The 20,879-nt window shown below is 33.7% G+C and overlaps 1 protein-coding gene across 1 annotated transcript in view; it reads right to left on the bottom strand.

Annotated features, from left to right (window-relative positions):
- LOC132739770 (DCC-interacting protein 13-alpha-like) overlaps window positions 1-20,785 on the bottom strand; it is a 60,024-nt gene extending 39,239 nt beyond the window's left edge. Inside the window, exons 1-6 of the mRNA XM_060727567.1 lie at window positions 20,612-20,785; window positions 8,475-8,633; window positions 6,707-6,778; window positions 3,727-3,814; window positions 3,171-3,212; window positions 2,872-2,972 (exon numbers count right to left, since the gene is read on the bottom strand). Coding sequence (XP_060583550.1) covers window positions 2,872-2,972; window positions 3,171-3,212; window positions 3,727-3,814; window positions 6,707-6,778; window positions 8,475-8,633; window positions 20,612-20,665 — 516 coding nt within the window. The 5' untranslated portion in view covers window positions 20,666-20,785. The remainder of the gene's footprint in view (window positions 1-2,871; window positions 2,973-3,170; window positions 3,213-3,726; window positions 3,815-6,706; window positions 6,779-8,474; window positions 8,634-20,611) is intronic.
- Window positions 20,786-20,879: the final 94 nt, after the last annotated feature.

The following is a 20,879-nucleotide window of genomic DNA, read 5'->3' on the forward strand; positions in this document are numbered from 1 at the left end:
TATGAAGTTGTTTTGAATTCCAACCAGTAGTTTTCAAGTTATGCCACGGACAAGGAAAAGTAACAAAGGGCAATAACTCTGTAATTAGTCAAGATAGAGTTATGTTTCTTACGCACTGCACTTCCTCTCAATGTGCTTGACCATTGTATGTAGTTATATTGAATTCCAACCATTAGTTTTCAAGTTATGCTCCGGACAAGGAAAATGCAACGGACGTCTGGACCGACCGACCGACCGACCGACCGACCACCGGGTGACTCCTATATACCCCCCCAAACTTCGTTTTTGGGGGTATAATTATTCATTTTAACCTATGTATTCAACATCCATTTATGTGAACTCTCCCACTTTTAGGGGGGGGGGGGGGGGGGGGTGACGACTCCCACTTTCTACAATCATAATTTCAAAGATTTTTCTCAAAATAAGGGGTATTTTTAAAAATTAAAGATTAAAGAAATCTCCCAATTTTTGATGTCAGACCTTCGTTGTTTATTATAATTTTAAAATCTCCCTCTTTTTAAAGAAAATCTCCCAATTGATCATCCAAAAAAGTTCACATGATGTTACATCATGAAATTAAAACAAAATGAGCCGCGTCACAACAAAACCAACATAATAGGTTTGCGAACAGCATGGATCCTGATCAGACTGAGCGGATGCGCAGGCTGGTCTGGATCCATGCTGGTCGCAAACCCAATATGTTGGTTTTGTCGTGACGCAGCTCAAATATTGATTTATCTTAAACAGTGAAAAACATTCAGAAGCATTTAAGTAATACACATTGTAATCATTTATTCTGGTAAAAATATACCAATAGCGGATGCATTGGGACCAACATATATTTAAGTGACCTTGACCTCTTATCTAGAAAATAGGTCAAGTTTATAGGTAACAGAATGATGTTAAATTATGAAATACAATAAAATGTACAGAAGATCACTGTTCAAATAGTATCTTCAGTTTTGATGAAACAAAAAATAATTTCTTAATTATGCACCGCTGTTGTAAAATATTCTTTGAATAAAGTTTTTTTTCTCTGTATTCAGTGTAGTACAGCTGTAGAGACCTCCTAATTGACAGATGGACATGGATGATCAATAATTCAGCAGCTGAGACTGTATATAGCTGTTTCTCCTATTTTCTAGACTGGTACATTGATATTCTGCCAAATTAGTCTGCACTTAAAGTTAATTGTGTCTTCCAGTCTCTCCTGTAAAATCACTTCCTGTCAAGTCAGTTAACAATGATATATTGTTTCTGTAGAGATATCAGACACAGGTCATGCCAGTAATGATAGAATTACAGAGAGAGTAGATACTTAATCCCTGACTTACAGTCATGTTTCAATGTAAAGTATAGAAAGTTACTTTGTGACTCTTAATTCTGTAATAAAACACTTCTTTTTGGAGAAATTCAGAATAAAAAGAAAATTTTCAAACTCTATATAAAACAATAATTAGTTTTTACACCAAGAAATTTTAGAAAAGAACACAGTCCTGAAATTGTGTTTCTTTCTTTATAAATTATAACAAATCTGAATTTTAGAATTAAAATTGTTCAACATATCCAGTATTTTTAGAACACACATACAACTATAATACATGTAATAACAATTTTTTGATATATATCTTAAAGTTTGACCTTTCTAGTTTTTGAGCAGTGAAAAATTGAGCCACAATTTTTTTATTCTTTACTGGGTTAACTGTTCACCAACAGTATCACAAACTAGAACTCCGCGAGTCGGATGTGTCGCCTTGTGAACAATGTAGTTTAGGAGAAATGGCCAGGACAAAAATGAAATATGAAAAACAACAAAGGGCAATAACTAAAAAAATAATAAGTGCAGAGCAGCATATCTGTGCACTGAATTTCTTATCAATAAGATCTATCATTCTATGATGTTTCAAGTCCATAGCTTTCATACTTGAGGAGAAATGACCAGGACAAAAATAAAGTAAGAAAATCAACAAAGGGCAATAACTCAAAAATTAAGAAATGCAGAGTATCGATTCTTGTGCACTGCACTTCTTCTTAATGAGATCTATCATCCTATGAAGTTTCAAGTCCATAACTTTTATTCTTTCGGAGAAATGGCCTGGACAAAAATTAAGTATGAAAATCAACAAAATGCCATAACTCAAAAATTAAGAAATGCAGAGTACCGATTCTTGTGCACTGCACTTCTTCTTAATGAGATCTATCATCCTATGAAGTTTCAAGTCCATATCTTTTATACTTAAGGAGAAATGGCCCGGACAAAATTAAAGTATGAAAATAAACAAAGGGCAATAACTCAAAAAAACAAGAAATGCAGAGTACCTGTTCTTGTGCACTGCACTTCTTCTTAATGAGACCTATCATCCTATGAAGTTTCAAGTCCATGGCTTTTATACATTAGGAGAAATGGCCCGGACAAAAATTAAGTATGAAAATTAACAAAGGGCAATAACTCAAAAATTAGGAAGTGCAGAGTACCGGTTCTTATGCACTGCACTTCTTCTTAATGAGATCTATCATCCTATGAAGTTTCATGTCAATAGCTTTTTTAGTTGAAGAGATATGGCCCGGACAAAATTAAAGTATGAAAATTAACAAAGGGCAATAACTCAAAAAATAAGAACTGCAGAGTACCAGTCCTTGTGCACTGCACTTCGAGTTATTGAAAGAAGCATGCATACCAAGTTTGAAGTCAATCAGACTTATAGTGACTGAGTTATGCTCCGGACAAGCTTTAAGGGACGACGACAACGACGCCGACACAGACGCCGCCGACGAAAGTAACCCCTATATGTCACCTTTTCAAGGCGACACTTTTTGCCGTTGGAAAGCCATATCTTAAGTAGCCTCACACAATATATCTACGGTACATACCTGGTGATATTTTTTTCGCATCATATACAGCTCCTCGTTGGCATCCTGACAATCTTTCTTCTTTGGAATTTTCATAAATTTTATCATAGCATGCTCATGTTCTGTAACATAATATTACAACATTATAACATATAAACATAGCTACCTAATGATAATTTTACACAGGTTTATAGTATGTAAAAGAAAAGTCGAAAATAGTTCATAACATTTTTACTCCATTAATATTTTACATCTTTTTTTTATAAATATTTTATTTACAGGCAAAATACAACAACTAATTAATAAGCCATGGAACTTACCATGAGTTGCTATTTGGAACATTTCATACATTGTTGAGATTTCTGAAATAAAGAAAGGTTGACGTAATGTATTTACCCTTAACATACTGGAGCTATAAGTGATTAGCCTTTGCTTTACCAGTAAAGAAACAAGCTTGCCTACATAGTCCTGCAGTCTTAAACCAGGCTCTACACAATTGGCTTACTAACTTTGAATACCCCTTAAATTAAACTGATGGAGCCCTATGACAGTTAATGCCTGAATCTCTTTCAAAAGATGCTGTACAGTAATTATGTATAAACAGTGCCATTCCATAATCAGACACAAGGGGCCTATAGAAATCTTAGTGGCAAGTCTGTAGATTATTTTGCTTAATTCCTGATACATAACTTTACTATGTCTTGGAACAATAAATGCTATTTATGATAGAAAATGAGAACTGTTTAAAGATATTAACAAACATTGCTTATTTTAAAATTATATAAGGCATTTTTATATAAAGTATACATTACAATGACAGACTACTTACACTATATGAGTAAAAGCATGATATTTTGAATTGGTTAACTAACTTACCATCTAGGTCAGCCTGGATAGCTTTTGTCATTGGATACATCATTGTTTCAGAGAACTGTGCTGATAACACTTGCTGTAGTGAACTAATCTGTAAACATACCAAATTATCTTATATTATTATAACTACTTTCCCTAGGTTCCAGTCTGTCGACTTTTTCATGTGCTTCTGTTTGGCAAATCAACATTGATATTATCAAAAACATAAATGAGTATGAAATGGCGCGTATTTTATGAATAAGCAAAACATATCAACGCGTGAATCCCAGGCTTATAACTACTTTACAAATGAAAACGTTGGATCACCATGGATACAATCTCGCAGATGGATAGTCGCCTATGACCTGACAATGTTTTAATCATAGCCTTACTATCAAGAAAATCTATTTTTAGCCCGAGTAACCTTGACCTTAATACTTAACCCAAGGATCAATTTATGGTATCAATACATTAAGAATAAGTGCAGTTGATATGTTCTACAGTAAGTGAATGTGTGACAAAATTAATTTTTTAATTATTGAATACTAAAATGCATTAAAACATCAGCAACAGAAATGATCTTATCTTTAAAAATCCTTGAAAATGCAGGAAATTTTAAGTTAAAACAAGAACGTGTTTGTTAAACACAAATGCCCCCAGCTCAGATTCTAGTCAGTAACAATATTTAAAATAAAGGCTGTATGGGCAAAAGTGTAAAAAATCTATTTTTAGCACTGGTGACCTTGACCCAACTGACCCCTAACTCCATCCAAAGGAAGAATATCATGCAACTTATTTTCCTACCAAATATGAAATAAATCTGTCAATATATAAAGGCTGTATGGGCAAAAGTGTAAAAATCTATTTTTAGCACTGTTGACCTTGACCCAACTGACCCCTAACTGCATCCAAAGGAAGAATACCATGTAAGTTATCTTCCTACCAATTATAATACAAATATCTGTCAATAAATAAAGGCTGTATGAGCAGAAGTGTAAAAATCTATTTTTAGCACTGGTGACCTTGACCCAACTGACCCCTACCTCCATCCAAATGAGAATACCTCAATTTTATGTTCCTACAAGATATACAAGACATCTGTCGATAGAATAAGGTTAATACACCTGTAAAAGTGTAAAAATCTATTTTTGACATTGGTGACCTTGACCCAAATGACCCCTTAATAAAGGAAAAGGAAGAGGACCTCCCTTGGTATGACTATTATAAACATGAAAGACATTAACTTAAAAATAAAGGCTGTATGAGCAGAAATGTTTAGATTTATTTTTTTACACAATTGACCTTGACCTAGAGACGCCTAACGCCACAAAAAATTAGAGGACTGTTAAAGGTATCCACCTACCAAGTATGAAAGATATCATTAAATAAATTAAGTAATTAGGTGAATTTTTTTGATAAATTCAACTTGGTGGAATAGGTTAACCAATAACCATACAAGGCCCTATTTTCAAAGTGAAAAAAATGGGAAATTACTGGGAAAATGGATGGCACATTAATATAACTTGGCAATATCTGATGTACATTGTATTGATAAGTAAGTGTGAAAATTATTAAGCCATGAGTTCAGATAGAACAGAAGATATTTCCAACTTGCCGTTTTAGGTTAACCATTATTCATTTTCTAAGTGCTGAAAAGGGCCATAACTTGGTGCAAATGGAAGCCATAGTTATGTAACTTGCCCAGATCATATACTTTGTATGGATTAGTAAGTGTGTAAATTATGAAGCCATTGGTACAGGTAGAACTTAAGAAAAATCCAACTAGCCATTCTAGGTTAACCTGGTACGGACGGACGGATGGTTCAATTACTATATACCCTAGGGGCATAAAAAGGGGAATAACCCAGTAAAAACAATGCTAGAGTAATAGATCTTGGTCAGTGACCTACACTTCTCACATAGGAAAATTGTTGAATGCTTAAAATGAACAGGTTAAGTGAAAATAATAAAGTGCATCCATATTTTCACAACATGATTTAAACTTAAAGTCTTGATAATACAGGAAATTTTATATGCAAAAAGGGGAATAATTCAGTCAAAATCCATGCTAGAGTTATGGGTCTTAGATTATTATTTACAATTATGATTCTTAAGACATGTTTGAGAATAGAACAGAACACTTTAATTGATTAATGAGACTTGAAGTGGCACTCAAAAAACATAACTATTGTGTTATATTCCGGATAAGCAGCAAAGCCCCCATATTCTTCAAGTAGTTTACTTCAACTTAAATAATAAACTCTAGTTATTTCATAACTTTCCAAAATACACAAGAGAGGAAAATATTGAATGAGGTGGAATTGCCACAAGTTATGGATGTAGAAAATACCTATAGTAAAATGTTTCTGTCTGACACATTATCCAGGAATGCTGCATATTTTATTGATTAACATAGGTTATTAAGGTAAATATAAAATCAATTAAGACTGATTACCTACCTACCTAACATATAATTAGGTGAAACAAACGGTTACCTCTATTTATCTTTACTTAATGTAAATACTGGGTGATAGAATGAGGGCAAATTGGTGATAAATAGTATGTGTTCCATCTCTTTTTATTTCATACAAGTTATTATTATATAGTTTGGCATCAAAAAATCTGTATTTGTATGCATTCCAAAAAACAAAAATTCTTTTTTTTTATTTCTACAGCTTTACGGTACACCCCTCAATTTTCATGGTATTTTTTTATGAAAACTTCTCTAGTATTCTGAATTATAAAACAAGTTGTCAATAGTTCACAACGTAAAGTTAGCCTAAGGAATAAATTTATCCCCAGAATTAATGAAAACTTAAGTCCTTATTCCATTAATAACTTGTAGTTAGTAACTTGGTAGAAATATGCTTATTTTAGCAATAATTAGAATAATTACCAGAATTTTCCAAATGCATAGAAATGTGTAAATGGGCAGCTAAATATCACTGTAATTATGTAATTACATGGTAAACGTCTCGGACTACAATTATACCTGATAACTTACATTATCTAAATATGCTGCAAACTGTTCCAATGTTGATGTCAATATACTGTTCTCTGTTTCTAATGGAAATTTCTGTAATATAAACAAAATAGATATTGTATTACACCACACAAGGTCAAATAAATATATTCATTTCTCATGTAAGTTTCACATCATGTATTGTCTTCTGATCAGGGCCGGCTAAATCAATTGTCTGTATTGCCCAGGTTGTACGACAGCCTGTATGGGCAAGTGGAAATTTTCAATAATTTACTTTATAAATATTAATTTATACAGACAAGTTAAGAAATGCTTCAGATAAAATTGGACTAGTAAGTCAAAATCAGATTTTGCCAGCCCTGCTGATATAAAAAGGTCCCTCAAACAATCTATCCAGAGCAATGGAAAACAAAAATGATATGTGAAATTTGCAGGGTCTGTTTAACTAAGTCTATGTTACATGATACAGGAAAGGTTAGCATTCAAATTAAGTTTTCCTTATTTTCTTGGCATGTGGCCAGCAATGCTTTAAATGTACATGCACACATATTAATCAACAGAACAATTCTAGTTTTAATGTTTTGTTTGTTTAGATTTTTACAGCACGTCAACACATAACTGACCATATCGTGCCGAAACAATTCTAGAGTAAACCTACTTAAGTACATAAAAGTAGGCAATTAATGAAAGAACTGTTACAATTTTATTTTATATACAGTCTAAATGGGTAAAATCATTTCAATAATGGTTATACAATTAAATATAAACATACTTAATATTAAAATTTAAAGGGTATAAAGCTTTAACTGGTGAAATACACGTATAATATACATGTATTATATATAAAATCAATGTACATAATATATTTTCATATTCTTATAGTCATATCTGAAGCAAGTTTTAACAAAGTGTCTCTGTTTTTTAACCTGCATAAACTATAATATAGGGAACTGAATAATGTCCCTTAGAAACCAATTAACTGCTATTTCAAGTTGGTGTTATGATTATTTTTGCACCTGCACAACCTGCAAACTTCCAATTTAGGCACTTTGGTATGTTTTTCAAGAGAATATTTACAGGTATCTCAACTAATGACTCAACTATCGACTCCTAATTAAATTAGAGCTGTGTCCAAAGGACACGGATGCCCCCACTGACAACATATATATGGTATATAGTGAAAAAATCAACAAAGGGCCATAATTCTGTTAAATTTGGTCACAGAAAAAATACCCTCCTTTACTACCATTTACACATTAAGGTTGTTCATCCCTGGAAGTTTAAGCAAAATCTGCCATCCGGTTTAAGAGGTGTTGCGTTCACAAAATTTCTACTTAGTATATAGTGAAAAAATCAACAAAGGGCCATAATTCTGTTAAATTTGGTCGAAGCGAAAATTCCTTCCTTTACTACCATCTACACATTAAGGTTGCTCATCCCTGGAAGTTAAAGGAAAATCTGCTATCCGGTTTAAGAGGAGTTGTGTTCACAAGATTTTGGGACGGACGGATGGACAAGTGCAATGCTATATGCTCCCACTTTGTGGGGGTATAAAAATATTTGAAGAAAGATTCCATATTTTTCATTCATTACTACATAATGATAACATGCCATTATTTTCCCTGTCAACATTACTGGTTATTTCTTTTTCACAGCAATTTTTAGTTGTTTTTTTAAACCATTAGTGCAAATGGAAGATAATAAGGACCAATCATTTACCTGAGGTCGATAATAATTTAGGGTAAAACAGGTGAATGCCTGTAGAAGATAATTGTGATGAAAGGTTTACCTGAAGTTCATAATTCCTTAAATGTTGTGATAGGGATTGGGTAGCTGCACACAGCTCATTCTGTGCACTCATTACCCTCTGACAACAGTTGTGTAGTCCTACGCTGTATTTCTTCAACACCATTGCATCTTTCTCAAACACTGATAGAAGATTCCTTGTCTGAAATATAACATCTTTATTTTTATCTATATGAAAATATTTATCCTGTTAAAGTATGTATGTTAAAGTTTTGCTGCAAACCTCTAAATAAGCAAATAAAGTTTAAAGGGGCTCCACTGAGGTAAAAAAAGTATTAAAAAAATCAAGTGAAGCACTTAAAATAGAAAAAATCTGCAAAAGATAATAAAGAAATATTGTTCTTCTAAGAATTAAACTGAATATTATTTTTTGTGTGATTCTTAGATTGATTTGAATTAAAAGTGTTGCAACTTTTGGGCTATTTTGTACAATACAAATGATAATTCTGGAAATATAGTTAATGAAATGATCTGAAAATTTGAAAAATATTTCCAGTCCTGAATGCCAAAAAAGCTTGTCAAGTCCCCATTATTTGATATACAAGGTCAAATCTTCATCCACAGCCCAATAAAATCAAAGTTGATACAAATCATGATTGATAATTATTAAATAATAAGGTTTTAACCAGGGGCTTGCTTTGTGAAAGAATTAACAACTAATGGCTTTCTAAGGGGAAAATATACCTATTTTTGGGCTAGGGGAAATAGACTTTATTAAAATGTAAAATAGACTTTATTAAAATGTAAAGTATATTTATTTGCTACTTAAAGCAGACTGTTATATATTGATGACAATGGTAATTTCTAGTTATTCAATGTATGCTAACATATGTTTTATGTTGTTTTCTAAAATTTGAAATTTATATTATATAGTAACTGAAGGCCCTTATAAAATGTATAGTTTTTCAATGCATACTACCAAACTGAAAACACTTGTCTTTTTTAGCTAATAAAAAGAAATATATCTACAAGTAACTTTAAGATGATAAGGCACATGGTGCCATGAAGATACTAGAAGTGGGGTGAATCTTTACTGAACTGGGGAGAATTGTGATCAGTTTTATTTAATATCCACTCTATATACATAATACCACAATATACTTAATACATCTTATACCAATATAATAACAATTCCAGACACATCTGCAAAGCTTTAAGTTTAACTTCTGTTTCCGTCTCAAATGTTTACATTGCCTACCAGCAACTATTAAACCATTTTTTCTACAAGTATATTAATTTATAATTGCGTACCAGCAACTGTCAAACCATTGCAACAGGAGATTATGTTTTTTCTATGAGTATCTTCAAGTTTTATTTGCAATCCAGTCAACTCGTCCCGTGGTCAACTCGTCCCGTGGTCAACTCGTCACCTTTTTGGTCAACTCGTCCCCTACTTTTGGTCAACTCGTCCTCAAAGAGTCAACTCGTCCCTAATATGGTCAACTCGTCCCCTACTTTTGATCAACTCGTCACTATTATGTTATAAATCAATGTCTTTAAATAGTTCTTTTAAGTAAATTCTTAATGAATTTGATTAAAATCGAATTATTAATAAAATAACGTCTTTTTTACGTGCATTTTAATGTTCTTTATCTAAGCGCACGTGCATAGCTTTGATGTAAAACTACAAAGACAGGTAAGTTTGCAACATTTAATCAAGTACAACTAAAATGTTTAATTCATGGGAGTTTTAATGATAATTAAAATTAAAATCTTGTCCATCTCTTTGATATTTACCGCGTCCCTAAATGGATTAAAGACTCACGACAGATTAACAGAAATTAGGAGTGCTAAAAACTTCATGTCAGTGCGTATTTAATAAATAACCAAGTTGTCTGATAATGCATATATATACAGTTTGCTATTACATAAAGACCTCCAAATAAACGTTTTTGCATACGAAAAGTGTAAAAAATGTCCAATTCAATAATTTTATATAAAGTTTTTTAAAGTCTTTAATAATTTATGAAATATATGCAAAACAATAATAATAAAATATAGGGGACGAGTTGACCACGGGACGAGTTGTCCACGGGACGAGTTGACCAAAAAGGTGACAAGTTGACCACAGGACGAGTTGACCACGGGACGAGTTGACTCTGAATGGTTTTATTTTATATAGTCATGGAAATTAATACGTGGAAAATCCGAGCGGGGTCAAAGCCCCGCGAGGCTGTAGCGCTCTAAGATAACATGTATGACGTGTATCAGTTCAAATGAAATCAAATTAACTAAATGAAAATTTCAAAAAAATATATATCCTATACAGTGTTGTATCTAGGCCGCGCGATTTGCGTATTTTTAAGCGGTCGCGCATTTCAATGAAGTCAGTGCGCGCCAAGTCGCGCATCTGACAATCTTTTCAACTTAATTCAGTTTATCTTCATCGTATCTAAAAAATATCTCAAACACTTCAGCCATGTTTGTTTTCACTTGTGGTTATGACTAAAATACGTACTAAATCGCGTGTAGCAGCCGACTGAGTCATCTCGCGTGTGTTTTGTAGTATTCGTCAATATTTTATTTTTTCTACTTCCGTTTTTGAGCGGACAATAACTGTCAAAAATGCATGAACGGATAAAAAATAAATTCTTTGCGGTATGTCATACTGTAAGGTAAATGTATGTCCCCCACATTTTTTTCAAATCCCCCACATTTTTCAATTGAGTGGGGGACAATCCCTCATAATTTTGAAATTCTAGATGCAACACTGCTATACCTACTGAGCTGTGAAAAAATCCTTAGTTAACTGGGCGCCGCCATTATGAAATCCTTTTGAGCTAAATATAGATATCAGAGCGCTTTTAATGAGCGTCTACATAATTCAGACTATTGCTAGCAGACGCATGCTAAGTAACACTTCCGGTGAAAGAATGATGTACAAAATCAGAATATAAACCTGCATTTCATTGATAAGAATTAAAGTAACGATTATAAATATAAAAAGTTACTTTAAGATATCCTTTTTGATAAACTAACACATTAAAAATAACGTTAAAACAACAACTGTGATTAGAGATTAACAAAAATGGCAGACGGGATTTTCCAAACGCCGACGCATGCGCAGAGATCCCCCTTTACGTTCGGAGATTTTCGGAATATTCCGAGCGCTCCGATGATAGGTTGAACACCACCAATTTATTCGTTTTGTTTATGGTACAAAATACCTGTTTACATGTACACTAAATATGTAAGGCTAAAATCATAATTCATAAGAGCTTTCCGCGTCATTGGTAGCACCTAACAGGGCACTAGACAACTTTTGGGGACAGGTACCCATACCCTCAGAAAGGGGAATTTTGCGTCATTTTAAGACAAAAAGGGGAATTTTAAGTCATATATGAGTTCTTTAAATTTAGGTTTTACACTAACTCTTGGCACTATTTCCTACCATTACTTACAATAGCTAGTATAGTTTATTACTATAGACCTAACAAATAAACATATAACATGAAGTTGTTCTTGAAGTAGGCTATCTCACTGTTTTCTTTATTGTTTTCTTATTGCACTTTGACTGACTCAGACATCAATCAGAGGTCCAGATATATTTTTGGCCAAGGGTTAATATACCACTCAAATTCTAGAGTGAGGGGTAAACTGCAAATTCTGAAAAACATAAGGGTTATATTTAAAAGCTATAACAAGCATAATGCATTTTTTATGATAAAAAATTAAAACTGACAGTTGCTTTTGTTGTGGTTTTTTTTTTTTTTTTTAAACTTGTACAAAAAATTTGATTCAGTGCAACAAGCTCTGGAAAGGCAGATTTTCCTAGGCAAGGGTATGTTAACTTGTACCCAAGTTATGGAAACACAGCAAAATTATTTCCTATTATAGTCATTAATGTTTTCTTTATTTTTAATGTTAACAAGATATGTTTGTAAAACATGTATGCCCCCTATCAGCAGCCAATTAGTCATGTGATAAGGTTATTATGCATGACGTCTGACCCAGTGATCAAACAATTAATAAGGGTTATAAAGTATCTACTGGTCATGACCTTGACCTTTGACCCTTGACCCAAAACTCAATAGGGGTCATCTGCTGGTCACGACCAATCATCATACAAAGTTTGAAGTTCCTAGGCCTAGGCGTTTTTAGTAAATTGATCAGAAACTGTTTTTTACCTACAAGGTCAATGTGACCTTGACCTTTGACCCTTGACCCCAAAATCAATAGGGTCATCTGCTGGTCATGACCAATCACCATGCCAAGTTTGAAGTTCTTAGGCCTAAGGGTTCTCTTATTATTGATCGGAAACCGTTTTAACATACAAGGTCAATGTGACCTTGACCTTTGACCCAAAATCAATAGGGGTCATCTGCTGGTCATGACCAATCACCATGCCAAGTTTGAAGTTTCTAGGCCGAAGCGTTCTTTAGTTATTGATCAGAAACCGTTTTTACTTACAAGGTCATTGTTACCTTGACCTTTGACCCCTTGATCCCAAAATCAATAGGAGTAATCTGCTGGTCATGACAAATCACCATACCAAGTTTGAAGTTCCTAGGCCTAAGCTTTCTTGAGTTATTGATCAGAAACCGTTTTTACTTAAAAGGTCAATGTGACCTTGGCCTTTAACCCCAAAATCAATAGGGGTCATCTGCTGGTCATGACCAATCACCATGCCAAGTTTGAAGTTTCTAGGCCGAAGCGTTCTTTAGTTATTGATCAGAAACCGTTTTTACTTACAAGGTCATTATGACCTTGACCTTTGACCCCTTGATCCCAAAATCAATAGGAGTAATCTGCTGGTCATGACAAATCACCATACCAAGTTTGAAGTTCCTAGGCCTAAGCGTTCTTGAGTTATTGATCAGAAACCGTTTTTACTTAAAAGGTCAATGTGACCTTGACCTTTGACCTCTTCACCTAAAACTCAATAGGGGTCATCTGCTGGTCATGACCAATCATCACACAAAGTTTGAAGTTCCTAGGCCTAAGCGTTTTTAGTTAATTGATCGGAAACCGTTTTTACCTACAAGGTCAATGTGACCTTGACCTTTGACCCCTTGACCCCAAAATCAATAATTTATCTGCTGGTCATGACCAATCACCATACCAAGTTTGAAGTTCCTAGGCATAAGGGTTCTTAAGTTATTGATCCGAAAGCATTTTTACCTACAAGGTCAATGTGACCTTGACCTTTGACCCCTAGACCCAAAATCAATAGGGTCATCTACTGATCATGACCAATCACCATCTCAAGTTTGAAGTCCCTAGGCCTAAGGGTTCTTTCATTATTGATCGGAAACCGTTTTTACCTACAAGGTCAATGTGACCTTGACCTTTGACCCCTTAACGCCAAAATCAATAGGGGTCATCTGATTGGTCATAACCAATCACCCATACCAAGTTTGAAGTTCCTAGGCCTAAGGGTTCTTTTGTTATTGATCAGAAACCGTTTTTAATTAAAAGGTCAATGTGACCTTGACCTTTGACCCCTTGACCCCAAATCTATATGGGTCATCTACTGATCATGACCAATCACCATACCAAGTTTGAAGTTCCTAGGCCTTAAGGTTCTTTAGTTATTGATCGGAAACCGTTTTTACCTGCAAGGTCAATGTGACCTTGACCTTTGACCCCTTGACCCCAAAATCAATAGGGGTCATCTACTGATCATGACCAATCACCATACCAAGATTAATGTTCCTAAGCCTTAAGGTTCTTTAGGTATTGATTGGAAACCGTTTTTACCTACAAGGTCAATGTGACCTTGACCTTTGACCCCTTGACCCCAAAATCAATAGGGGTCATCTACTGATCATGACCAATCACCATACCAAGTTTGAAGTTCCTAGGCCTTAAGGTTCTTTAGTTATTGATCGGAAACCGTTTTTGCTTTCAAGGTCAATGTGACCTTGACCTATGACCCCTTGACCCCAAAATCAATAGGGGTCATCTACTGGTCATGACTAATCACCATACCAAGTTTGAAGTTCCTAGGCCTTAAGGTTCTTTAGTTATTGATCGGAAACTGTTTTTGCTTTCAAGGTCAATGTGACCTTGACCTTTGACCCCTTGACTCCAAAATCAATAGGGGTCATCTACTGGTCATGACCAATCACCATACCAAGTTTGAAGTTCCTAGGCCTTAAGGTTCTTTAGTTATTGATCGGAAACCGTTTTTGCTTTCAAGGTTAATGTGACCTTGACCTTTGACCCCTTGACCCCAAAATCAATAGGGGTCATCTACTGGTCATGACCAATCACCATACCAAGTTTGAAGTTCCTAGGCCTTAAGGTTCTTTAGTTATTGATCGGAAACCGTTTTTGCTTTCAAGGTCAATGTGACCTTGACCTTTGACCCCTTGACCCCAAAATCAATAGGGGTCATCTACTGGTCATGATCAATCACCATACCAAGTTTGAAGTTCCTAGGCCTAAGGGTTCTTTAGTTATCACTCGGAAACCATTTGGTCTACGGACCGACGGACCGACAAGTGCAAAGCAATATACCCCCTTTTTTTCAAAATGGGGGCATAATAAGACATTACATGTATATATTTCTTTAATTGTTTGCATCTTTATTGACTTGATCATTTCAAAAAAATATACTGTAGTACAACAACTGTACAAGTGATACATGTAATTAGAAATAGATATTTACAATTTTACTATTTACAAGAATTTATAATACAAAATGTGACCAGCACACACCTTAAATATATCTTACATACAACTATTTACATTTTCAGCACAATTCATCACCAATTTTTTTTCTCTTTACTAGAATATTTCTTGCATGCATCATATCTACCATGGCATATACCTGCCATGTATCAAGACCATAAAAATTACCACTGAATCAGTAAAAGGTCATTTTCAAGATATACAATCAATAATAATTTTCAATATAAATCTTGTGGAAAAAATCTGATCCTGTCTTATAACTGATCAGTCTAATAGACGGGTAAATAGCACATGACATAAAGTCATGAATAATCACCAGTATCTCAATAAACGATAGTCATGTGCTGACTTAAGCATCCTAGACAAGATATACAATCAGAAACAAATTTCAGCCATAATTCTTGTGAAAAACTCAGAATCTGTCTTACAACTGATCCATATCATAGGCTGGTAAATAGCACATGACATAAAGTCACTTATTAAGACCACAAAAATCACCATCAACTCAATTAAAGGTAATAATGTGCCAATTTCAACATTCTACACAAGATAAAATAATCAATAACAATTTTCTGCTATAAATCTTGTAAAAAAAGATCTCATCTTATAACTGATCCGTCTTATAGGTGGGTAAAAAGTACAAGAGTATTAAACTAACCCTTTTCCTATTGAATTATTAGGGGGATATCAAATGAGACAGGTTATATCCTGATGGCAAAGCCTATTCACTTTCTGTTTCACCACGTTAAGGATTAAAGTGACTTTAAAGTGATTTATATGCTCATTTTTTGTCATCAAGTTATATTGAACAAGAATGTCGAACGACACATATACCCCCCTTTCTAGCCATTGACTCACATAATTGATAATTTTATTACATAAACTTGCCAAAAATGGGTACATGGAAGTGTTCAATTATGGAAAAATAAACAGAAACCATTTTGACATTTAAGGCCCATGTGACATTGACCTTTGACCTAATGACCCCTAAATCAATAGAGGTCATCTACTTCTTATGACCAATAACTAGGTGAAATATGAAGACTTTGTGATGAATACTTTTCAAGATAATCAGCGGAAACCCTTTTGACATTTAAGGCCCCTGTGACCTTGACCTTTGACCTAGTGACCCCAAAATCAATAGGGGTCATCTACTAGTTATGACCAATCACTGTGTGAAATATGAAGACTTTGTGATACATACTTTTCAAGATAATCAGCAGATACCATTTTGACATTTTAAGGTCCCTGTGACCTTGACCTTTGACCTAGTGACCCCAAAATCAATAGGGGTCATCTACTAGTGATGACCAATCACTGTGTGAAATATGAAGACTTTGTGATACATACTTTTCAAGATAATCAGCGGAAAACATTTTGACATTTAAGGTCCCTGTGACCTTGACCTTTGACCTAGTGACCCCAAAATCAATAGGGGTCATCTACTAGTTATGACCAATTACTATGTGAAATATGAAGACTTTGTGATACATACTTTTTAAGATAATCAGCGGAAACCATTTTGACATTTAAGGTCCCTGTGACCTTGACCTTTGACCTAGTGACCCCAAAATCAATAGGGGTCATCTACTAGTTATGACCAATCACTATGTAAAATATGAAGACTTTGTGATAAATACTTTTCAAGATAATCAGCGGAAACCATGTGGTCTACCGACGGACAGACCGACAGACCGACGGACAGACCGACATTAGCAAAACAATATACCCCCTCTTCTTCAAAGGGGGGCATAACAAGAGCTGTCACAAGAGACAGCGAAGCTCGACTAATAAAATACTGGACGCAGTAAGGAGGACAAAACTATGAAAGAAAAATCAATTATGTATAATTATGTATTAAGTTATAATTAAAAAAATAATATTTGTTAACATAAATTCCATGATCAAGGGGAATAATTCTAGAAATAGTCATGCTAGAGTTATGGACCTTGTCAAACAACATTTGTGTAATGATAAGAAATATATATTTGAAGTTTGAAGTAGATACCTTAAAAAGTAAAGAAGTTTTTATATTTCTTTAAGAAAATCCTAAGTTCAAAGAGAGATAAATGTGTAAATATTGCTTCAAGAGTAATGAACATTGTCACATTAAATGTAATTGATGATAAGGAATAAGTATTGTAAGTTTGAGGTAGATACCTTTAAAAATAAAAAAGTTATAATAAAAAATAACTTTTTTCTAGTAAAATAATCTAAGTTTATGGGGAGATAATTCTTGCAATATTGGTGCTAGAGATTATGAACCTTGTCACATAAGATGTGGATGATGATAACGTAAATATATTTGAAGTATGAAGTTGATCCTTTAGAAATAAATAAGTTACAGTAAAAAAAATATTTTTTATGGAAAACTCTAAGTTCAAAGGGAGATAAATCTGAATATATTGGTGCTAGAGTTATGAACCTTGTCACATAAGATGGGGATGATGATAACGTAAATATATTTGAAGTATGATGTTGATCCCTTAAGAAATAAAGAAGAAACAGTAAGAAATAGTTCTTTTTGAGGAAAATTCTAAGTTCAAGGGGAGATAAATCTGAAAATATTGGTGCTAGAGTTATGAACCTTGTCACATAAGATGGGATGATGATAAGGTACATATATTTGAAGTATGAGGTTGATCCCTTAAGAAATAAAGAAGTAACAGTGAAAAATAGTATTTTTTAAGGAAAATTCTAAGTTCAAGGGGAGATAAATCTGAAAATATTGGTGCTATAGTTATGAACCTTGTCAAATAAGATGGGGATGATGATAAAGTACATATATTTGAAGTATGAGGTTGATCCCTTAAGAAATAAAGAAGTAACAGTAAAAAATAGTATTTTTTAAGGAAAATTCTAAGTTCAAGGGGAGATAAATCTGAAAATATTGGTGCTAGAGTTATGAACCTTGTCACATAAGATGGGGTTGATGATAAGGAACATACGTTTGAAGTTTGAAGTTGATACCTTAAGAAATGACAAAGTTATAGTGAAAAATATTTTACTGCACCAAAACTTTAATCTAAAATCTGGACGCGGACGCGGACGCCGACGCCGACGCCGGGGCGAGTAGGACAGCTCTCCATATACTTCGTATAGTCGAGCTAAAAATGTATCACACTATTTTGCAATCTGCACTGGTCAGTTCTTAAACTATTTTCTACATATTTCTGCCTGTTCTTTAGAATGAAACAATTATAACAATGAAAACTGAAATAAGAATTAAATAAAAACAAACAAGAAAGCTTTATGACTTTTCTAAGAAAGGTATTGGTTTCAGAGGAAATTGTATGAAACTGTAAAACTGGGTACGAAAATATTTGGTACGAAAATATTTGAGTACGAAAATGCAAGAGAAATACGTTTTTTCCAACAACAACAGACAGAAATTAAAACAGTTTTGTTTATTTTAGCAGAAGTATGACAATGTATGTATATTCTCTAAACAAATTGAATATAAGGTACAGTAAACTCCTACGATGATAATCTGCCACATTAATTTTGTCAATAATTTTACTGGAGTTACCTCCCTTCTGTACACTTCCTGCTACTTTCGGTTTTAACATAAGCGTTGTTGACTACTGTTTTTTAGTTTTCAGTCCATTGAAAGTTAACTATATTTTATTTGTATGAAATCAAAACATCACCTTTTTCTTAAATATCAAACATTAACACTACAATTTTTTTTTTTTTTGAGGGGAATTTTTTACTGAAATAGGGGAAAAAACCATATGATTTTGAGGCAATCCGGTCAACTCGTCCCTTGGTCAACTCGTCCTCTGGTCAACTCGTCACCTTTTTGGTCAACTCGTCCCCTACTTTTGGTCAACTCATCCTCAAAGAGTCAACTCGTCCCTAATATGGTCAACTCGTCCCCTACTTTCGATCTTTTCGTCACTATTATGTTGTAAACCAATGTCTTTAAATAGTTCTTTTATGTAAAATTAATAATGAATTTGATTGATATCGAAATATTAATAAAATAACGTTTTTTTGTTTTTTTTTCGTACAATTTTAATGATCTTTATCTAAGCGCACGTGCATAGCTTTGATGTAAAACTACAAAGACATGTAAGTTTGCAAACATTCAATTAATGTTTAATCAATCGGATTTTTAATGTTAATTAAAACTAAAATTAGGTCCAACTCTTTGATTTTTAGATTGTATACACGGTAGCAGTCATACTTCTCATAATTAAAAATAAGTCTTAGACAAAATTGTAGCGAATTTGAGAAATGCCTTCATGGATTCATACATCACCGCATTAAAGAGATAAATATATCTATAATAGTTGACCAGTGCCTATCTTATTGGTATTGTTATATACTTCTATTATTTTATAGGATGGCTTAGAAGACTGAATGGGAGGGCCAGGGGAACGCCTCCATTCTACCTTTTGGTTAGACTTTTGTACAGTGAGGCCCAGGTAGCGGTAAGGAACTCTGAATTGGTAAGTGAAGGGAGACTTCGCCGCTATATATACCAACGGAAAAAATACACCTTTCTCCAGGGATAGACGCTCCAGCTGTGTGACAGGTACAGGAATGGGGAGTTGTCATCAACGGGACTTCTGGGAGAATTCGGGAACTTATATAAACCCCAAGAGTCGTAAGATGTCAACAACAAAAAAGACAATGAAATATGTGCATGCAAAAAAAATGAAAGTGAAAGTGAATATATATGACATAATATTGACAAAAAAGACATACTATATGATATTTTATCATTGCATATGAAACATGTTTTTATACATTAAATGTTGTTGCTATTGATAGTCTTTGTGTTGTTTTTTCTGTATGTAATTTAATCAGAATTATGCATATATATACTTATTATTAGAAAAAAAACCTTCAAATATTTGCATACAAAAAGCGTCAAAATATGTCAAATTCAGTCATTTTATCATATATTTTAACAGTCTATAATAATTTATGGAATATATGATAAACAAATAATAATAAAATATAGGGGACGAGTTGGGGACGAGACCAGGGGACGAGTTGTCCAAGGGACGAGTTGACCAAAAAGGTGACGAGTTGACCAGAGGACGAGTTGACCAGGGGACGAGTTGACTCTGAATCATTTTGAGAGGGGAATGGGGCCGATATTCGGCCCCAAAAATGGCCAAACGAGTGCCCTGCCTAATTTCATATTATTCTTAATCTTGAAAATTTAAAGGATTATTTTGAAGTGGGGCTCATCCTCACTAAAGTTGGGCGAGTCGTTGTGGGGCTCAAATCGGTACCAATTCCTTAAAATGCATTTGTGACTTGTCTCATAATTTTATTTTATTTACAGTCTTGAAGTTAAATAAAATCATAAAATAAACGCTTTCTTAGCGAATCTGCAGAACTAAAATTGTTTTGTTTATCTATTATAATTTTAATTCATGATTGGAAACTTTTGACAGTTTTTCAAGAGTTACTCCCCCTGAAATGTCACTTTGGCATACCCCGTTATTTACAATTAATTAGAAATACCTGAGGACTGTCTTCAAGTGCATCCTCTAGATGCAGCTTTGGCATTTCCGGCATTTTGGTATTTCTGAGTAGACAACGGCCAGCTAACACATTAAATAACTATTTTACTTCACTAATTGCAAAAAGTTCGAAACAGGAAGTTGCCAAACGCTATATTCGGAGTGAATAAAAAATAAATACATTTTTAATAGAAAATGAAATTTTCGAAAAAAAATACAACTTAAACAAATGCATGTAATTCACAAAGTTTATTTAGATGTCAAATTTC

Source organism: Ruditapes philippinarum, unplaced genomic scaffold (genome assembly GCF_026571515.1).
Source record: "Ruditapes philippinarum isolate M1 unplaced genomic scaffold, ASM2657151v2 ctg6582_1_1_1_1, whole genome shotgun sequence".
Lineage (NCBI taxonomy): Eukaryota > Metazoa > Mollusca > Bivalvia > Venerida > Veneridae > Ruditapes > Ruditapes philippinarum.